Source organism: Ornithodoros turicata, chromosome 6 (genome assembly GCF_037126465.1).
Source record: "Ornithodoros turicata isolate Travis chromosome 6, ASM3712646v1, whole genome shotgun sequence".
In the NCBI taxonomy this organism is placed as follows: domain Eukaryota; kingdom Metazoa; phylum Arthropoda; class Arachnida; order Ixodida; family Argasidae; genus Ornithodoros; species Ornithodoros turicata.
In genome coordinates, this window is record NC_088206.1 from 45,033,119 (window position 1) to 45,052,460 (window position 19,342).

The window sequence follows — 19,342 nt, forward strand, 5'->3', positions numbered from 1 at the left end:
AGACAGCGGGACAATTTTGACTTGTTACGTTTGTAGGGGGCACGCACGCCGTTCGCAGAACGACCAGCGAAGTTCGATGCAACTTTGTTTGTGTTTCTTCTTGCTGAAGTGTGTGGAATTCATTGACAAGTGTGACCTGACAAGGATGACACTGTCAGTAAGTAATACCAAATGGAAATGTGTTCGATTGTTATTATGACTCGGCTAGCAGGAACAAGCACAGGCGCATGTATAACCAAGAGGAAAGGCAGATGACACGTCAGTAATGTTTGTACTTTAAGAAAAGTTTCAAAGATTGACTTTCATATTTCTTTGTGCACACGAGCTTAACATAACGCACGTTTAATAATGTAACCCCGTTTGGGTGCGATGATTCTGTGCATCCATCCACGTCGACTTCGCTGAAATGCGGGTCACTAAAAGTGGCGCGCAATGACGACCACTTGTTGATGCACTGGCGCGAGCGTGTTGGCGGACAGGGGCTAGTTGCCGCCATGTGTTCGAGAGCGGGAATTTGACGCTTCTTACGGGTACCGTATTCGCCAGATCACGTCAGCGTAACCTAGCAAGAGTTCCTAAAACAATCAGGAATCTACTTTTCTAGACGAAGTGTGTAATCTTTCCGGAGGACCTCCCGGTGCGCTGACACAGCGGAGCGCAAAATACTTGATCATTGATAAATACTTGCCCCTCCGTGTAGTCGTTACAAGATTGAAATGGCCCTATACAAAAACAGTTGATAGACGCAGAAGCAATCGGTCGAAAAACATGCTAACATATGGAACATAGAAAGTGAATGCAAGAAAGTTCGTGTAGATTTGACTTTGCTGACGTTTTTTTTTAGAGTGTTGATATACGTAGAGCATCAAGGAAATGCTGACGACGACAAACACATCATACATGGTATGAGAATTTGCAATGGCATTCTTGATAAGCGATACAAAACAATAACAAATACTGACTGGCACGATAAAACGCGTCATGCGACTCAATTTTTAAAGGCTAGGTGCTCTCAGGTCAATGATACCATTTGAAAATTTTGCGAAATATGATTACCTGCGTGATGCAGGTAAGAGACCGTTTGGTTATGCAGTTTCCAGAATAGCCTACTTTTCTCGTCACACTCAATAGTGTTTTTAGGTACTCCAACACACTGTTTACGACAGTGGAATACAACTATGACATTCCTGTAGAGGTTAATTCTTTGTTTTCAAATGCACTTAAAGGGAATTTCTCAACCTGTCGACTGATTTTGTGAGCTGTATTGAACTGCAAGATACGAAATTCAAAATTTCACTCGCGACATTGTCGTAGTGTTTGAGATAACCAAAAAAAATATGGATGGCATATTTACATCAGTTTCACGGTGATGCGAGCTTGAACTGGCTGCACCTGAATTCACTGCGAAATTACTTTAGATAATTTCAATGGTGTGCTCTGAACATCACGGGAAAGCATATGACAGCATTTGCTTAGCTTTAGTTTGGGTTGGGGAATTTGAATTGTTACTTTAGCAAGTAAAATGTCTTTTGCACCCCAGAACAGCAGCACAGTTTGGAAGCTGCTTGTTGATTCTTCAATTGCTTTGCTACTGCAGGTCATGCGCACACAACTCTGCAAAGGAGATGCAGTTCCTTTTCTCATGTGCGCACTTTTTTACATCTTCGACGTGTTTTGTTTCCGTTGATCCGTTCTAGCTGTTTTGTTTCTTCACCTTGTTGTATGCTAATCATGACCCAGTGGAATGCAAATGGGCGACGTATTTGTGGCTTTACAATGTGTTTATATTTACGGTTAATTATTTGCTATATTTCCACGTTCTGTGAAATCTTGAATTTTGGTGACCCTTAGAAATAACTGTACATTAATTAGACCTAACTTGAACTAAATTGTCCACTTTTGTAATAGCTCACGCAGTTGTTCTACTTGTTTGTGGCAGACTGAGGGTGGCATAGGATGAGGATCCGGGTGAGAGGAACTCCATGGCGGCCCCTCGGCCCACAGACGAAGAACTGCTGCGCAGCCCTCCACAGGAGATGCTGCGCTGGCTGCACAGAGCAGAGGCGGAGAATCTCAAGGTGATGATGGACCATGGAGCAATGATGCGAGAGGTCAACCGTCGGATGCAGGTCTCTTCCTTCAGCAATTTTGTAATGCAACAAATTAAGACTAGCGAGTACAAAAGGTTGTCCACGAACAGGTGCACCTAATGGAGATCCGCAGCCTCCGGGAGGTGAACGAACGACTGCAGCGAGACAGTGAGGAATTGAGAGATCTGTGCTGCTTCTTAGATGATGACCGCCAGAAGGGGCGCAAGTTGGCCCGTGAGTGGCAGCGGTTTGGACGTTACACTGCCTCGGTCATGCGTCAGGAGGTGGCCGCCTACCAAGGGAAGCTGCGGGGCCTTGATATCAGGCAACAAGACTTGCTGCGCGACAACCTGCAGCTCAAAGTAGGATTTTACACTTGAGATTGATACAGGCACATGTCTCTTACTCTGTCAAATACCAAGGGTTGAAAGCTTTTTCCCAGAGCAAATCCTGGTACTGTGACTACAGTACCAGGATTTGCTCTGGGAAAAAGCTGACAACTCGACTGTACCACCTCACCAGATAGATATGCTTACCTCAGTTTCCTTACTCATCTGCAGTACATAGTTTTCTCGTTTAGCCCAGTACTTCCGAAATTTGCGATGTGAACTTTCTGGGCTAGGTTATACTAGACAGACTTTATAATATTTTAATAATTTTAATAATGAGCTAAGTTTCCTGGAGAATGAGTTCCTTAGGAAGAGAGTAGCAATGTCATCGGGTTACTGCCATTATGAAGCATTTACAGAAAAAATAATGTGTGGCCTTTCCCTAAAAGAATATCAAATTCTATAAAAATATCTTTTGCTTTAAACTTAGTCACCTTTGTACTGCCGTAAAGAAGGGTGCAAAGAACATTGCTGAGCATGCTGGTATAGTCTGACCATTTCGCTCCTGAATAACATTATTTCTGCATCCTGGCACGGTCCTTCTGTACTCCTGGTCATGCAACTCCGTTGAAAGTTTGTTCAAGGGCCCACCTCTTGCGCTAGGTGGCGCGCACGTCGATTGGGGTGTGGTGCTCGGAAGCGTTCCTGCGGGCTGTTCAGGTAAACATATGCAAAAAAAACCTAGGTAATTGTCGTGGTGTCTGTGCCACGTTCACATACTTGATTTCATTGGGTGTTGATTGATGCGGTGGTCGTCTCCGTCTACATCACGTAAAGCAAGCACTGAAGTGAATCAAAATAAACGTAGAACTGCACCAAGTTTTGATCCTGCTACACAGGGCCTTCTGCTAAACACACTGCTCATCGCTGTGATGAGCGTCACCTGAGCCTACTAATGTATGGCATAATTTTTAACATTCACCACATAACTGACCTGGCTTGTGACACGGGGTCTGGGGCAATCAGCAGCAATAGTATCAGATAGTACTAATACTATTTTTTCTCATTTCGTTAACTCTTGCAATTTAAAACTAGTTCTGCATCACGTAAGTGCACCGCATATACCCTTTGGTATGTTGGATCGTTCTAGCATCTATACATATATTGCGCCTTGCATTAGTCATGTGTCGCTCAAGTCTGTGTCTGAGGGCCTCTTGATCTCCAGCAGAACCTGCGGTCATTGCAGTTCTGCTCAGCATTCTCTGTGGCGCAGCAGGTATGCTACGTAATCGCTTCTTCGACAGTGGCTTGGAGAGATACGATGCACGTTTCCAGGCATTTCTGAGCATTTTGCTAGTGGACAGAGCAAACAGTGACACACGTTCTTTACAAGTTCGGCATCCCGTGTTGCAAAATGGGATGCAACAACATTTCGGCGTGGTGTCTCCGTCACAAGCATGCAGAAATGTCGGGCCACTGCACTGTATGTGCGCTCCAGCCACACGCCTGATGTAGTGAGTGCCGCCCAGGTATTCGCTTCTCTCCCGAGGAGAAGCTCTCCTACAGAGTTACAGCGCAGTTTTACGACCAGGAGTATCGAAGGACAGTGGTCCTGGACAGTCTAGTCTAGGGCTTCTGTGCTTACTGCAACGGCCAACGTTACGTCATCACCAAATTACTGCAAGCAGTGCGGTATGGTCTTGCTTGCAGTGATGAAATACCTCACTCATCCTCACCAAACTATGGTTGTCATTGTTTCTACATTCTGTGCATTTGGTGCAGCTTGTGTTCCCACAGTTATTCATAACATTTGGCAATCGATAGCATCTAAAATAATTTTATCCTGCAAGAAATGTTTCACCTCAGCCACAAAAACCTCAAAGGTGTTGTGACACTACATCTCAAGTTATTCCAGATAAATATAAAATACAGTTATTTGCATGGTGCGCAATACAATGTGTGTAGGTTGTAATGAACCCGATCTATGAAAGTGTCACAACCACTTTAAAGGAAAGCCAGCAGTACCTTTGGGTGGAAAATCTACAGAAAAGGAACAGAGTACAAGGGAGGAACAACACACAATTAGATAGATAGAGAAAGGTTCACAATTTTCTTTTCTTTTTTTTCTCATTATATCTGATTTGGCTTAGCTTATGAGAGTAATTGCAATCAAAGAGGGTCACTAGGCATGTCTACCTGTATAAGAAGAAAAAATTCTGCTTCGCTACTGTTGCACCTTTTTCCCATGTTTTCCATTCCATGGAAAGTACACGGGTCGCTCAAGGTTGACCGAGACTTTTATTTCTTTAAATACAATTTGATAACTCGGGAAGCACCAGACTACATCAGTTATTCAAGGTATTCACCGTGCTCATCTAGACACCACTGGCATGACTGCGGCAACTCTGTGATGCCTTTGGAGGAGAGAGAAGTGGGCTGCTGTCATAGCTACTGCAGGATGTCTTTCTGGAGCGCTTCATCTGTGTGGAGTGTCTTTCCTTGAAGGTGCTCTTTAAGAGGCCCAAACAAATGGTAATCACTTGGGGTGAAATCTGGGCTGTAAGGGGCAAAACCTCCCAGCACATTTCAGCCAGGGTTGCTACCGTCAAATTTGCAGTGTGAGGCAGGGCATTGTCATGAAGAAGAATGGCCCTCCTGGACAACATCCCAGGCCTTTTCTTGCGAATTGCATTTCACACGGCACCCTTTGACAACGCGGAGTAGTTCTTGGCATTAATCGTGAAGCCTTGCTCCAAGAAGTCCACGTGAATGACACCCTGAATGTCTCACCATGAATATCTCAAACGAAAGTTCCCATCGACTTCCCAGTAGACGGCTGCATCTTGCTTTTCTTTTGCTGCGGGGAAGCCTGATGCACGACCTACTACTATACTAGAGACCTGGACATCCGCAAAGATGCCAGCGCTGAGGTAGTAGTTCTGGCAGTCGCCGCTTGGCTATGAGATTTGGCGCTAGTTCGCACTATTCGTTACCACGTGACTTGGCGAAACTGCGGCAATGCATGGTGGGCTGAGTTGACAACGACGACGAAGGAGTAAGAGAGAGAATAGCACGTGCTTAGCAACAGCTTGGTAGCACGAAAGACGGTGGCAAGGGCAACAGCAAGATTCCCTCTCCCCAATAATGCTATGTGGCGCTTGCAGCGGCCACTACCGTAACTATCCTATGACCCGGCTCTCCCATAGGCGATTGCCAGTTGTCCAGGTCACTAGTATAGAGTAGGTCGTGGCCTGATGTCGCCATTCCGTGCTGCTTCTTTTTGTCTCTGAGGTTTCATTACATGTAGGGCCAGAAGTTTTCGGGTTTAACCCTATTTCTCCCCGTTTGTACCCCCCCCCCCCCCCCCCCCCCGAATGCAATTATCAGACTTCGGGTTAAACACGATATTTGCGCCCCGACGATGTCAGTAAAACCCGAGAAACTGGCCAAACGTAGAACATAGAGGAGGGCGCAAGCTAACCGGCCATTCTCAATCTGTGTCGAGCCGAGCAACGAGTCAATTCAATCCAACATCTGATTTGCGCATGCGCACCAAGCGGCGGGCTTTCTGTGTTCTCCCCGGTTGTGGATGATGCGTCATGCGTCCATGTGGGATGCTTTCGGTCGGACTTATCACACGAACTTCGTTCAGTTTCGCAACGTGCACCTTTGTGTGACGCCTATAGGCCTGTTGCACTGGGCCAGGTGGCGCAGCAAACCTTGTGTGTCAGCGCCGCTAGTGGCAACCTTTTCAACACACGGCCGCTCCCTAGCAGACGACACTCAGTCAACGCTGGCTAACTTGGTGTGGCGTTGTCGTTTATCATCTGTTTTCCAGATAGACAAAAAGTCAAAAGGATCGACAAATTCTTTCTAAAAAAGTCGCTGAAACATGTGTACAATGCGCGGCACGATGTACATATGCAGAACGCGTGCATGTCGCGAATGACGCTGTTTGTTAGGGTGTTTAGTGTGCTTCTCTGGTGCACTGGGGGTGCACCAGTAAAAGTATAAATTTCATTCTGAGAAAAATCAGGCTTAACAAGAACGTGGCAAAGATTAATTCTCAGGGTGCTCAGCGAGTTCAATGGGGACTTAACAAAACGCTCGCCGTTATAATTGAAGATAGTTGAACAATATTAACGTGACATCTAAACGAAACACAAACTGTTTTGTGGTTCAACACCCAAATAGTTGCTCTTTCCTGGTACCTCTGAGCGAACTTCTCAACTATTTAGATTTGGAATCAGCTATCATATGTCCGCCTCGTTCAAACAGACGTCTAACTTTTTCTTAAGGCGTACGGAAACAAAGGTTGTGCACATATACACGAGGCTATATATTGTATATGTATATGTTTGTTAGAGCTCGAAAGAGCTCCGGCTATGTTTTTTCCTTGTATATGTATATATGGAGTTTCTGGTGACGACGACCCAGTGAAAGAATTGATAAAAACAAGTGAGCTGGTGAGTGTAATTCATGACAGTAAGACCCGGAGACTAGGGACGACGAAAACAGACACATACAGATGTCTCCAAACTCTGTCTGTCTGTGTGTGTCTGTTTTCGTCGTCCCTAGACTCATCTTACTGTCACACAGCGACAATTATCCGAAGCATCGGCTGCACAGTCGACTTTTAATATAAAAAGCAGAAAACTGCAAAGCAAATACAAGAAAAAGTAAAGTATATCTGGTCAAAGTTTTGGTGTTCTATTTCATTAGAACGGATGCCGATATTTGTCTACTGCAATAATTATACCTGGATATTACTTAGCCGCAATGTAAGTCTATGACTGAAAACGGTAAACGGTGCCAGCAGTCAGGAATACTTATTTCAGGGCTTCATATTTTAAGGGTTAGCTAGTTCTGCAGTGCAAAAGATAATACAGCCACCTGCATATCGCCGGCAGCCGGAATAGCGATGCCAGTCGGGGACATTTCTTTCGAGGACATCTTTTCCGGGGACTTTTCTTGGGCGGGAAAGTTTTTGCCATAGCCATCTTCTTGCTGTTATGCGTACGACACAACAGCAGTTCGCGATTTTTAGTAGAGTTCGATTCCATTTGAGTAGAGTTCAATTTTGAAAAAAAATAAAAAAATAACGGCGCACTCTTTGACGCGTCCTACCCATTGCTTAGTTATGCATACAGGGCGAGAGCGGCCGCGTGTCGTAGCATTCCGACGATAGGGGTCAGAGTGGCAATCTAGTCGCCCTCCTCAAACTTTAGCGCAACAGCCCTATTCTTGGGATCAAAGCCTGCTGTCCTGATGGCAGACCAAAGAAGACAGCCCACGACTGGGCGAGGGAGTACTCAGATCTTGAGGTTAAGAAGAAGGCGCGCCTGGACGCTTTTCAGGACTCCGGTGAAACACCTGCGGAATTCACGTTGGTCTGCAAGTACTGCTGCCTGGAGATTTTGCCAGATCCAGCAAAAAAGTCTTATGATCGCATCAGAGAGCACGTGGCGTCGGCACGGCATGCTAAATTGAAAGCGGACTTCGAGAAGGCCAAGCAGGCGAAAACGAAACAACAAACCATCTTCGACATTACCGTAAGACAGAGGAGCAAGGAAAAAGAAGCAGAAGGTGCGATACACGACTTTGTGCACGCTGTCTGCTTTGCAGGAATAAGTCCTGAGCATGCAGACGGTGAACTTGGGTGCTTCTTCAAAAGGTATTGCCCGGCCACGAGGACAATGCCATGTGCGAAACAGCTGAGAGGAAAGCACCCCCATCAGAAGCATGCTGCTAGCCAAGAGTTCGAATCATACCAGAGCTTCTTTTCACTTGTAACTGACCCTGCATCTGTGCAAGAAGAATTTTGTCAGTACTTTAAGGAAGACATCCCAACAAATAATGGCCTGGGCATCATGGAATACTGGGTGAAGAACACAAAGTACCCTAATCTGATGTCAGCAGCTCTGAGCTTACTGTGTATTCCCAATGGGAGTTGTGACGTTGAGCGCACCTTCAGCCAGCTGCGTTACGTTCAGAGGCCCGACCGTTCGTCAATGGGTGCAGCGACATTGAGGATGGCAATGATGCTGTATGTTCACAAAGGATGGTAACTACAGATGATCATATTAACAATTGTACCTTCATTCCTTTGAATTTCTAAAACATTTTGAGAGAGTACATGTGTTACCATGTCATAGCTGTGTTGTAAGGTTTTGCTGTTGTATTAGAAGCATTGAAGTGATGCATTTAAGAAAGAATTCCTTTTCTGGTTGCGCACTACATATTAATAGTATAGGAATCCTGCCACTGTACTGATATAAAATGTAGCTTTTGGACTGGAAAATGCATCGTGCTGTCAGTCACCTGAATTTGCATGAATTTGGCCATCCAATATATAGCACTCGATTTTTACACCCCGAATTGAGAAAAAAAGTCCCAAAACCTTTTCATTCTAATATAAGACCCGATTTCTCCCTGCACCACAATGCACTAGCACAGTGCGAAGAATTTCACACGATATTTGCAGGAATTTAGGGTATAAACGTATTTCCCCGATTTTTACTCCCCGAATCTGAAAAAGAGTAAAACCCGAAAACTTCTGGCCCTAATTACATGTGATGATTGATTGCAAAAATTCGTCCCCCTCAGATTAAAACCAGTTCAGCAGCTGCTTAGGGAGTGCCATGCGCTGTCCGTTTTGGTCACAAGTGAGGTGTCGGGGGAACCTGTCTTGCACAGACATTGTGGAACAGTAAGTGCTCGTGAATGACTGTCTCCACACTGCTGACACTAATATTATGCTGGGCTGCAATGTCTCGAGGAGTTACTCGCTGGTTCTCGAGGATGACTAGCTCAACGCCTCCTATGTGGACTGGCGTGACTGCAGTCGGACGAATGTGTTCATATGGTTCATTCGTCACCATATCCCATCCTTCGCCCAACTGTCTGCCTATTCGTACACTCTTCTCCTTGATGTCGTTTGTTCCCCATACTGTGTCTGTAATCTTTCCAAAATCTCATCTGGGCGTTCTCCCTCAGAAGGAACTTGATTAGGCATTGCTGTTCCACAGCTAGAGACATACTGCTCGCCGACATGATAGCGCCGCTGCTGCACAAGCCACTGACCCGAGAAGGATTGCACTTCGTCCTCCAAAAGTTTTATTCAATTATACATTCACTCACTGATTTTTCTCAAGCAAAGGTCACAGTTAACCTGGGACGACCCTTGTAGAAGGAGCAGAGGAAAGGATAATAATTTTTCTGCTACAAATTAAAAATGCAGTGGGATCGCTTTGCTGCTAGTGAAAAAAGTAGTGAATACGATCCACCATATCAACACTGTGTGAAAGTAGGACGCTTTTATGCACACTACAAGAGTTGTTCAAGGTTGATTGAGGCTTTTGCTAGAGAAAAATCTGTGAGTAAATGTAATTGAATAAAGCTTTCAGAGGACGAAGTGCAATCCTCCTCGGGTGAGCGCTGCAGTGCAGCAGTGGCAGCTATCGTGGTGATGAGCAGTGTGTCTGTAGCTGTGGAACAACGATGCATAACCAAGTCCCTTGTGAAGGAGAACATCAAATCAGCTGAGATTTTGCAGGGATTACAGGGACAGTATGTGGAACAAACAATGTCAAATGGAAGAGTGTACGAATGGTGCAGATAGTTTGGCGAAGGAATAGTGTGACGAATCAACCGCATGGACACATTCGTCCGACTGCAGTCACGCCAGTGAACATCGCAGGTGTTGATCAAGCTATCCTCGAGAACAGGCGAGTAACAGTTCGGGGCATTGCAGCCCAGCGTAATATTAGCGTGTCTGCAGTGTGGAGATAATCATTCACGAGCACTTGCTCTTCCGCAAAGTCTGTGCAAGATGGGTTCCCTGACACCTCACTTATGACCAGAAGGGAGCGCACATGGCAACCTCTGAGCAGCTGCTGAACCGGTTTCAATCTGAGGGGGAAGAATTTTTGCAGTCAATCATCACACTTGGAGTAGGGGTCGTGAGTAATGCCTAGTACTAATCAACATTGATAAAAGGTGCCGTGCGAAATGCAGTTTGCAAGAAAAGGCCTGGGATGTTTTCCGGAAGGCTCATTCTTCATGACAGTACCCGGCTTCACACAGCGACCTGACAGAAGCAACCCTTGCCGAAATGCGCTCGGAGGTTATGGTCCAGATTTAACCTGGGGCGATTACCATTCGTTTGGGTCCCTTAAAGAGAACCTTAAAGGAAAGATGTTCCACATGGATGAAACCCATCTAGAAAGATGTCCTGCTGTGGCTACGACAGCAGCCCACTTCTTTCTATGCCAAAGGCATCAAAGAGTTGCCATAGCGATGGCATTGGTGTCTAGATGTGCACGGTGAACACTTTGAAAGACCAACCTAGTTTGGTGTCTACCTATTGAGGTTAACAAAGGACAAACTTGAACGTTTTCAGGAACTGTGCCTATACCTGGACCAAGAAAGAAATCGGCACACATGCCCCAACTGTGGAGGAAGCCTCCTCGACTCCCGACGTGATGATGGAGATGGCAGTTCATCATCAGCCACCAATCAAGAGTCACCACTTCCTCCTTCGGTGGAAGACGGACGACCCATAGCCATTGAAGAGGCAATCCACCGGCACCGCACAGTTATCAATGGTAGTATACCTGTCAGCTCATGTGGCAAATCTAATAATTTAGAACAATTCTCTGAAGTCACAGAATGCCTAGGCCCTTTAGTGCACAATATATTTTTGATATAGGAGGGGAATAGCTGCCCTAAATAGATGTGCTGCCTTATTGTATTAGTGAGTGAAAAGTAAGAAAAGTAAAGCATATTAATATCCCAAACACACTGACACAGGATCTACATCATGTGCAGTCGTGATTAGGCAGCGATCATGATCGCCCTCAGGTATGGACAAACCGAGTCTTGGCGACAGATTTCAACAACTGAGACTCTTGTCCCCTGTTCGCGAACGTGATTACTAGGGCCCGGAATTTTAGGCATTTGCCTAAAAATGCCTAAACACTGCTCTATGCAATACATTGGTGAAACCGGCCAACAAATGAGCAACCGCCTTACTGGACACAGAACCGACACGTCCAACAAACTCCCCAAAGCAGTCGCCAAACACTTTAACGTTCCTGGTCACAATTGTGACAGCATTAAACTATATACAGTCAAACCTCGTTACAACGAAATGCGATATAACGAAATTCGCGATAGAGCGAAATAATTTGGATTCCCTGGCAGAGGGCCATAGAGATCAATGTATTTTATCTCCCGCTACAACGAAATACCTTTTAGCCGCCGCCTCGATACAGCGAAAGAACAAGAGAAGGTTTATGACCCCAAAGCCGGTTTCAGGGTCACGAAAACAAAGGGTGCAAGCTGCGTCCTGTTCCCGCGGCAAAGGGTGACACGTGCGATTAGGGTCGGGAGGAATCTGGTGCCTACAAAAGGAAGTCTGAGTCATTGGAAGGTTTGGGATTTTCCTTCTGAGGTTTCTCCTTTTCGCGCTGGTTTTGAACTGTCCGGTTGCAGCCAAGTACAAGACGAAAAGAGCATGAGACGCAAGGCACCAACGCGCGCGTGTGGGAAACGCTTCGTTTGTGTGTGGTGGCCTACGTGATGAAATCAGCCAGATTTTCTTGACAGGGACAAACATGTCATACCAACGAAGAGCTTTACGGAAGACACACTGCCACAGACGTGCTTGGAAGGTGTGCGGGATCGCGATCGCAACACGATATGGAGAACGCTGTGGAGGCTTTGGCGGTGTACGAACAATGCGTGACAGCGCAGACGCAGACGTGAATAACCGGCTATTTCATGCAAGAATAAAATGCCGTAGGTGCTGTTTGCGCTGTATTTGTAGTTGTTGTAATACAGTCGAACCTCGATATAACGAAACTCACGGGGACTGCAATTTCTTTCGTTGTATCGAACATTTCGTTGTACCGAATTGAAGGTCACGGATCGCGACCTTTGCGAGGGCGCGCGCTGTACATAAGCGTCGATAACTCCCGCTACGATGCGGAAAAGTTTTTCGTGAAAAATGACAACAACTACAAATACAGCGCCAAAGTGCACCCACGGTATTTTATTCTTGCGTGAAATAGCCGGTTATACGCGTCTGCGTTGTGCCTAGAAGACGCGGTGTCACGCATTGTTCGTACGCCGCCGAAGCCTCCGCAGCTTTCTCCATATCGAGTTCCAATCTCCCGCAAACCTTCTACGTCTATGACAGTGTGTTTTCCGTAAGGCTCTCCGTTGCTACGGCATAATTGTCCCCGTCAAGAAAATCATCTAGGCTGATTTCGTCACTTACACCGCCACGCGAACGATGGCGCCTTGCGTCTCGTGCTCTTTTTACTTGACTGCAACTAGAGTGACTCTAGCTGCAAGCGGACAGTTCAAAACAAGTGCGAAAAGGAGAAGCCTCAGAAGAAAATTCTTAACCTACCAATGACTCAGACTTCCTTTTGTAGGCACCAGATTCTTCCCGACCCTAATCGCGCGTGCCATCTTTCGCCGCGGGAACAGGACGCTGCTTGCGCCCTTTGTTTTCATGACCCTAAAGTCAGCTTTGGGGTCATAAACCTTATCTCGTTCTTTCGCTGTATCGAGGCGGCGGCTAAAACGTGTTTCGTTGTAGCGGAAGTTAAAATACATTGGTCTCTATGGCCCTCTGCCGGGGAATCCAGATTATTTCACTCTATCGCGAATTTCGTTATATCGCGTTTCGTTCTAACGAGGTTTGACTGTATTTCAAAACGAGGTTTGACTGTATGCGGTCCCCGTGTATATTGAGGTTTGACTGTCTAGAAACCGTGTTCAGACCCACACGTGACAGACGTGATAGGGAGTCTTATCTCATATACAAGTTCAACGCTCTTCACCCGTTCGGTATCAACAAATCACAAGGCACCCTAGAAACACTTCACAAATAAAATATGCCATACGTTTTCCCTTCTATCCCCTTTATCATCTGTTATGTTCTGCATGGCCACTGCTTCTTGCTTTCTTTATTTCATGCCACAACTTTGTATTACGAATATACACCTAAAAAAAAAGCTTTGCTTCTCTCTGGAATTTTCCCCACATAACTACTAGCCTCCTTATCTTTCGGAATACTTGCCAATTCCTGCCTGTTGTCCCGTTTCGTCCCCGTGTTCGTGAACCTCCCATTTCTGTAACCGGTCTGGAGCCTAGATCACTTCGTTCACATAATCCCTCCACACTCTAACAAAGCGGCCCTTCACTCCGGCCATAGAAGCCTGTACAGACACTTTTTTCCCTCCAGGCAGTTGACCCACAATTCGCATGAACCTTTATCACGTCACACCTAACCCTTTAAATACCATGCCAATGATGAGGACAGTGCCCAGAAGAAGAACAGTCTGTTCGAAATATCGGCGGCTCCTGTCCTGAGACAACTCCCTTCCTACTTCTCTACCGGTTCACTGGATTTCTACCCATAAAAGTTCAGTGTTTCTAGGCCGCCTCAGCATTCGTGTACCAGAAGTCAAAGCGTGTATGGTACCGTAGCCTTTAAACAGGCAAGTTTTGCTGGATGGAGCATTCTGGAATGCCAACAAGGACAAAGAGCATACCAGATTAACATGCCAATTTTTGCTTTTCATTGCCTATTGGTGTTTTTGAGGGCTTAAATGCCTGCCTATTTCCATCGTTTTTAGTGTCTCAATTTCCGGGCCCTAGTGATTACGATTACACACTTTAACAAGGGTTGACGCAGGTGCAGTGGCTCCCTTTCACCCTCACCTACTCACTACTCGTACTGCCGGTTCTGAGCTGGCAAGATGGTGGTGGCCCGCACGAAGAAAACGACACAAACGCTGAAATAGCATTTGGTTTAAAGTGAATATCATTCAAGCAGACATCCTGAACCAATGTTTCCTTTTATTTTGAAACTTCAGTGGGTATTGTGCCAAGCTCTCGCCACATGGTGTCAAATGAAAACCTGGGTCACAAAAGTGAAGAGCGGACGGCGCAGACGTGCCCAGCGGGATTGTGGCGACCAGGATTTCACGCCGAACCAGATCGTGTGTGACAGTGCGTTTGGGGTATTAGATGTGTCAATCTTAAAATGTGTCAGGTGCTGCAAGAGGAACGGTCATTTAATTTCTCGACTGATTTCCTTTGTTTTTTTTTGGGGGGGGGGGTAAATTTTTCCAGCTTGTTGGTCTTGTCTCCTTTTAAAGGGAGACTCTTGAAGTGACTGTGTAAGTTCGGTACATTCTTCAGAATGAGACACAAAGTTGGTTTGGCCGTCGGGGACTCGTTAGTTGCCAAAAGAGCTGGGAAACTTATATCGAAACTGAAACTGTTGAAGCCAACTCTCCAGCCACCTGGACCCTGCATGGCGTCACAGGTAGTCTCGTGCGGGCCGTCGGCTGTTTACTTAGTTTCAGGCACGCGCTTGGTAACTTCATGCAACATGGATGATGAGTCATCTGCTTCCACGATTTCGTTGTAAAGTACTCTCCACCGGTAGAACAGAACCTACAGAAAGGCGCACGCGAAGAATACTGGAGTGGTGAAGCCCAGTGTTGCTGGACCGCTCATCCAGCGCAGAATTACTCCAAGGAAAATATTGGTTTTCTAAGTATCTGTGCCACCTGGGGTTGACAAATTGTGTCCACTGAGACATCATACGGTATGGATGGATGTCGCACTGTTACTTCAACATGTTGCTGGTGTGGAGTCTCCGTTTAAGTAAATTACTTGTGCTTGTGTATATTGTATTCCATCAGCTGCCAAAAACATTGTAGGCTCAGGGTTACGGAGCGAATCGAAAACCGAAAAAAATAAACGTTATTTTTGGGCGAAACGGAATGGCATGAAAACCGAAACAAAATTTTATGCTCCGGAGGAAAACCGAAAATACGTTTTCGGTTCAAATGGAAAATTGAACTATGTATTTGACCCTCAAGGGCACAATACATGGCACATATCAGTGTTTGGGTCAGAAACTCCAGAAACCTCATATTACAACAATGTACCAGAGCGCAAGACGGGCCCCTTGTTTTTGTCTATAAGTGCAATAAAAGGGGGGGGGGGGAAGTGTACCAATGGGAGGAAGAAGTGGGGTTGGTGATAGTTCATGTCGCTACAATGCAGCACTCAGACGGGGATACGTTTGTCTCCTTGTTTTAACCGCCCTTCGTCCTGTCTGAGTGCTGCATTGCAGCGACATGATGTACCAAAGGGGGCTGATAAGCTAAAAGGGGGGGGGGGGGAATTGACAGGCAGTGCGACGTTTCGAGCACCAGGCTCTTCGTTGGACAGTACGGGAATGAAAAGGAAAAGAAGTTTCAGTATCAAGCGTGCCATCCTGGCCCATTAGGGGGCTAGCACTGACACGTGCGGTTGGGATGGCCTGCGACACCATCAAGTAGAAAAGAAGATTAGAAACCCAAGAGTAATCTGTCATTGAGTTCGCCAGGATGAACAGTCCCCAGGTGAAAGAGTAGACGACTTTCCTCCCGTCTTCGTCAAATTTGACTGCCAAAACCAGACCTAACGACCCTTGTTTTTCCAGCATTTTTCGGGTCCTGATCACACTCTTGATGACCTTCGCTTGGATGTCGTTAGGTCTGGTTTTGGCATCAAATTTCACGAAGACGGGAGGAAAGTCGTCTAACCTTTTATCTGGGGACTGTGCATCCTGGAGGACACAATGACATATTACTTTTGGGCTTCTAATCTTCTTTTCTACTTGATGGTGTTGCATGCCATCAAAACCGCACGTTGGCCCCCTAGCGGGCCAGGTTGGCATGCTTGATGCCGTAAATTCTTTTCCTTTTCATTCTCATACTGCCTGACGAAGAGCTTTGTGCTCGAAACGTCGCACCACCTGTCAATTCCCCCAGAAAGAAAGGGCTACCGAAAAGATAGGGCTAACGGTAGTCTTTGCGTGCCTTCATTGTCAGCCTCACGAAAGAAGGTTGCTATGCTCACCCCACACAGGGATAGTAGAAAGAGATAAGACAGGGATGGCTTATCACATCCAGCTTCTGCTGGAATCATGCTTTTCAAGGCTGTCACTTTTTCTGCTATCCCTCTGTGGGCAGGGTTTAGCAACCTCATTTCGTCGGACTGCACAAAGGTGCTCAAAAAGTCATCGAGCTCTATATGCTCTGGAGGCTCCGAAATGCATGATGTTCGGCTGTTTTTTTCCGATGGAGTAGCTCCTCATTGTCCCTGTCATTTATCATGAACTAAACTAAATTCAGCACGCGCTTCACATTGGTGCGGTAAAAAAGCGATGTTTACTTCGCAAATTTTCAAGTTCAGTTTATAATAATTAGCATAATAAAACTTAAGTTAGATGACATTCACACCAGGTGGTGGCAAAAACATAGTAAAAACAAATGCTGTTGTTCACGTGATTCTAGGTGGCGTAGTTTTGTTATTATAATTAAATGACACGTTTTGTGGGATACCCTGTATATTTCTGTAACGATCGACGTGCAGGACATATGAGCACACGTTTTACAGTGACCACCATGACTTTTGGAATAGTACTTCATGACGCTTGACTTTCTTTCTCCCCCTGCAGAGCAAGTATTACGCTACATACGGAACTTGGAAAGGCGAATCCAAGTCCTCGAAATGGAACAAGGACAAAGCGTAAGTGCACCATGCTTTGTGAAAAACTTAAGCTCTGATCATACTGACTTGGCCCACAGCCTGTAGAGGACACAAACGACAACAGACAAGGGGAAAGGCGATATGCATTACCATTCCAAGGTCTCGCTAACGGCTCTTCTTCTTCAGACCTGGTATGTTTACGAATGGCAGACTTGGGTGGTCTCAAGTGAGTCACGCTGATCACCAAAACACTGCTCTAAAACCACTTACCTTCTTCCACATCACTGACATAGAAATAATAGCGCACATAGTGACAGTAATTTTATTCACAGAAAGCAAAAAGTTGCACCTATGTAGCTTGTGTGAAATGCAGTCTAAAAATGCATACCTCTTTAACACTGTGATGGTAGGCACCCAACAACGTGGATATACACTGAAATCTTGATGGCACGATGAACATGGTTTTTTCACTCACTTGATCACCTTTTTCAAAGAAACACTTTATGAAGAATACATCTTTGTGCATCCAGTATGAGGGGCCATTCTGTGAAAGACCCCCTTGTCCTTATCTTCCAACACCCCTGACAGTGCCCAAATATGTGTACAGTTGTCACATTACTATGCTCAAATGATAATGATGTATTCTACGTGGTGGGTGGGTCCACAACACACCTGCTCCCTGCTTTTTCCTTTTTTCTCAGGTTATACAATTTGCCAACATGCACCTTGACCAACATATGACTCCCATCAAGCTAAGCTTGTAAAAACTCTATTTTTGCATTTGACGTAGCAACATTGAGAAACACACCAACATGTTCAGTCTAAATATGACAGTCTTTGAAAAGGCCAGACAGTGGTGGGATTTGAACCATGCATCTCTCGATTACCAGTCAAGCTCCTTGACCAATTTGACCATGCTGGCATCTGCTTTCTGACTACTTGCCTGGGGGCCTTATTTGACTGACAGGTCACGCATTCACTCTCTCTTACACTTCTCCTTTCACACACACACATCCAAACATACGACACAAGTACGAGGCACAGCATCTAGTGAACATGATGGAAAGTAATTGTTCTGAGGCTGGAACATACACAGGGACAACCACAACACAAGCTTCAAGTTCCCTGGGGACATGAACAGTTTACTTTCCATAATGCCCACCTTGTTCCCACAACGCTGTGTGCACTAGGGTTGCAGAATGGGTTGCCCATACCGTTCAAATTCCATTCGTAGGAATGGAGATTTGTGATAATTCCATTCCTTTTAATTGTTTGGAATGAAAATTATCGTAAATTCCCACTCCTAGAATGGTTTTGCAAGCCCATTCCATTCCTTTAAAGAGAAAAGGGACCGGTAAGCATACTGGCTAGCCCAGCAGTACTAGAGGAGATTGACATTACCCAGTACTGTAAAAGCACAAAGACAAGAGTGTACGAGGGCAAAAACCATCGGGTACCACCGGGGCACCCAGACCATTCCATTTCAATTCCACGCCAGCGAAAAAATGCCCAATTCCATTTCTAGGACAGTTTTTGCAATTCCATTCTAGGCTCTGATAAATTTGGAATGATTCCGGAATCATTCCAACTCCGCAGCCCTGGTATGCACACAACTCTGAAAGGAAACACAAAAACCAGAAATGAGCCTGTGTCTGCCCGTTGCTCCTTCCACGTGAAACACACGTCAGAATGGACCTTTTTCACATACGTGTCGTATCCTAGCGGCTCTCCAACGAACCATGCTCTGTGCGCGTCAAAACAAATCCACATGGGTAGCAAAACGGGCCAAAACCCGTCTGGAGTGGGACCGACGAGCTTGCGTCGTTCTTGCTGTCTCCCCACTGGCCCCACTTCTGTCGTCCCCATATTGCTCCATCTAGTGAAGACGGAGATAACCCTCTCCGGCGTCTCAAGGTTATACGCATGTGCATAGGCCATTGTAAAAAAGGTACATTAACATGCTGGAAAGTAAGTGTTCTAACGCTGAAGCACACGGACAAACAAAAATCATATTTCAATTTTTACACATCAGAATGTTCGTGGCTTGTCTCGAGTGCTCCTTGGACTCAAAGTAATGAGGACTGAACTTAACCAGCTCTTTTGTGACCTACTCCTCCGTTCAATAGCCACTTAAGTTTGCAAAAAGTAAGTGATATAGGAAGAAATGCTTACATTGTCAACTTGCCCCATCAGGAACCGTACCTTGGAGTTGCAAGGCCTGAGGCTGTAGTCCACGCCATGAAGGTCAGTTTCCATTATTTTTTCGTGAAATTGCATATTTCGAATTGCATTTCTGCACTGTGTGGTAATGTAGGTCTACCTCCATTATGTCTGCAAACTGTCCTTTTGGAGTAT

The 19,342-nt window shown here is 45.7% G+C and overlaps 1 protein-coding gene across 4 annotated transcripts in view; it reads left to right on the forward strand.

Annotated features, from left to right (window-relative positions):
* LOC135396594 (coiled-coil domain-containing protein 85C-A-like) overlaps positions 1 to 19,342 on the forward strand; it is a 21,195-nt gene continuing 1,853 nt past the window's right edge. Inside the window, exons 1-7 of one of the 4 annotated variants that reach the window (XM_064627638.1) lie at positions 1 to 157; positions 1,940 to 2,129; positions 2,201 to 2,452; positions 10,821 to 11,025; positions 16,956 to 17,026; positions 17,086 to 17,178; positions 19,181 to 19,231. In XM_064627638.1, coding sequence (XP_064483708.1) covers positions 1,983 to 2,129; positions 2,201 to 2,452; positions 10,821 to 11,025; positions 16,956 to 17,026; positions 17,086 to 17,178; positions 19,181 to 19,231 — 819 coding nt within the window. In that variant the 5' untranslated portion in view covers positions 1 to 157; positions 1,940 to 1,982. Of the gene's footprint in view, positions 158 to 511; positions 531 to 621; positions 904 to 1,939; positions 2,130 to 2,200; positions 2,453 to 10,820; positions 11,026 to 16,955; positions 17,027 to 17,085; positions 17,179 to 19,180; positions 19,232 to 19,342 lie in introns of those variants that run through there. The other 3 variants (XM_064627642.1, XM_064627640.1, XM_064627639.1) reach the window with 3 other exon arrangements.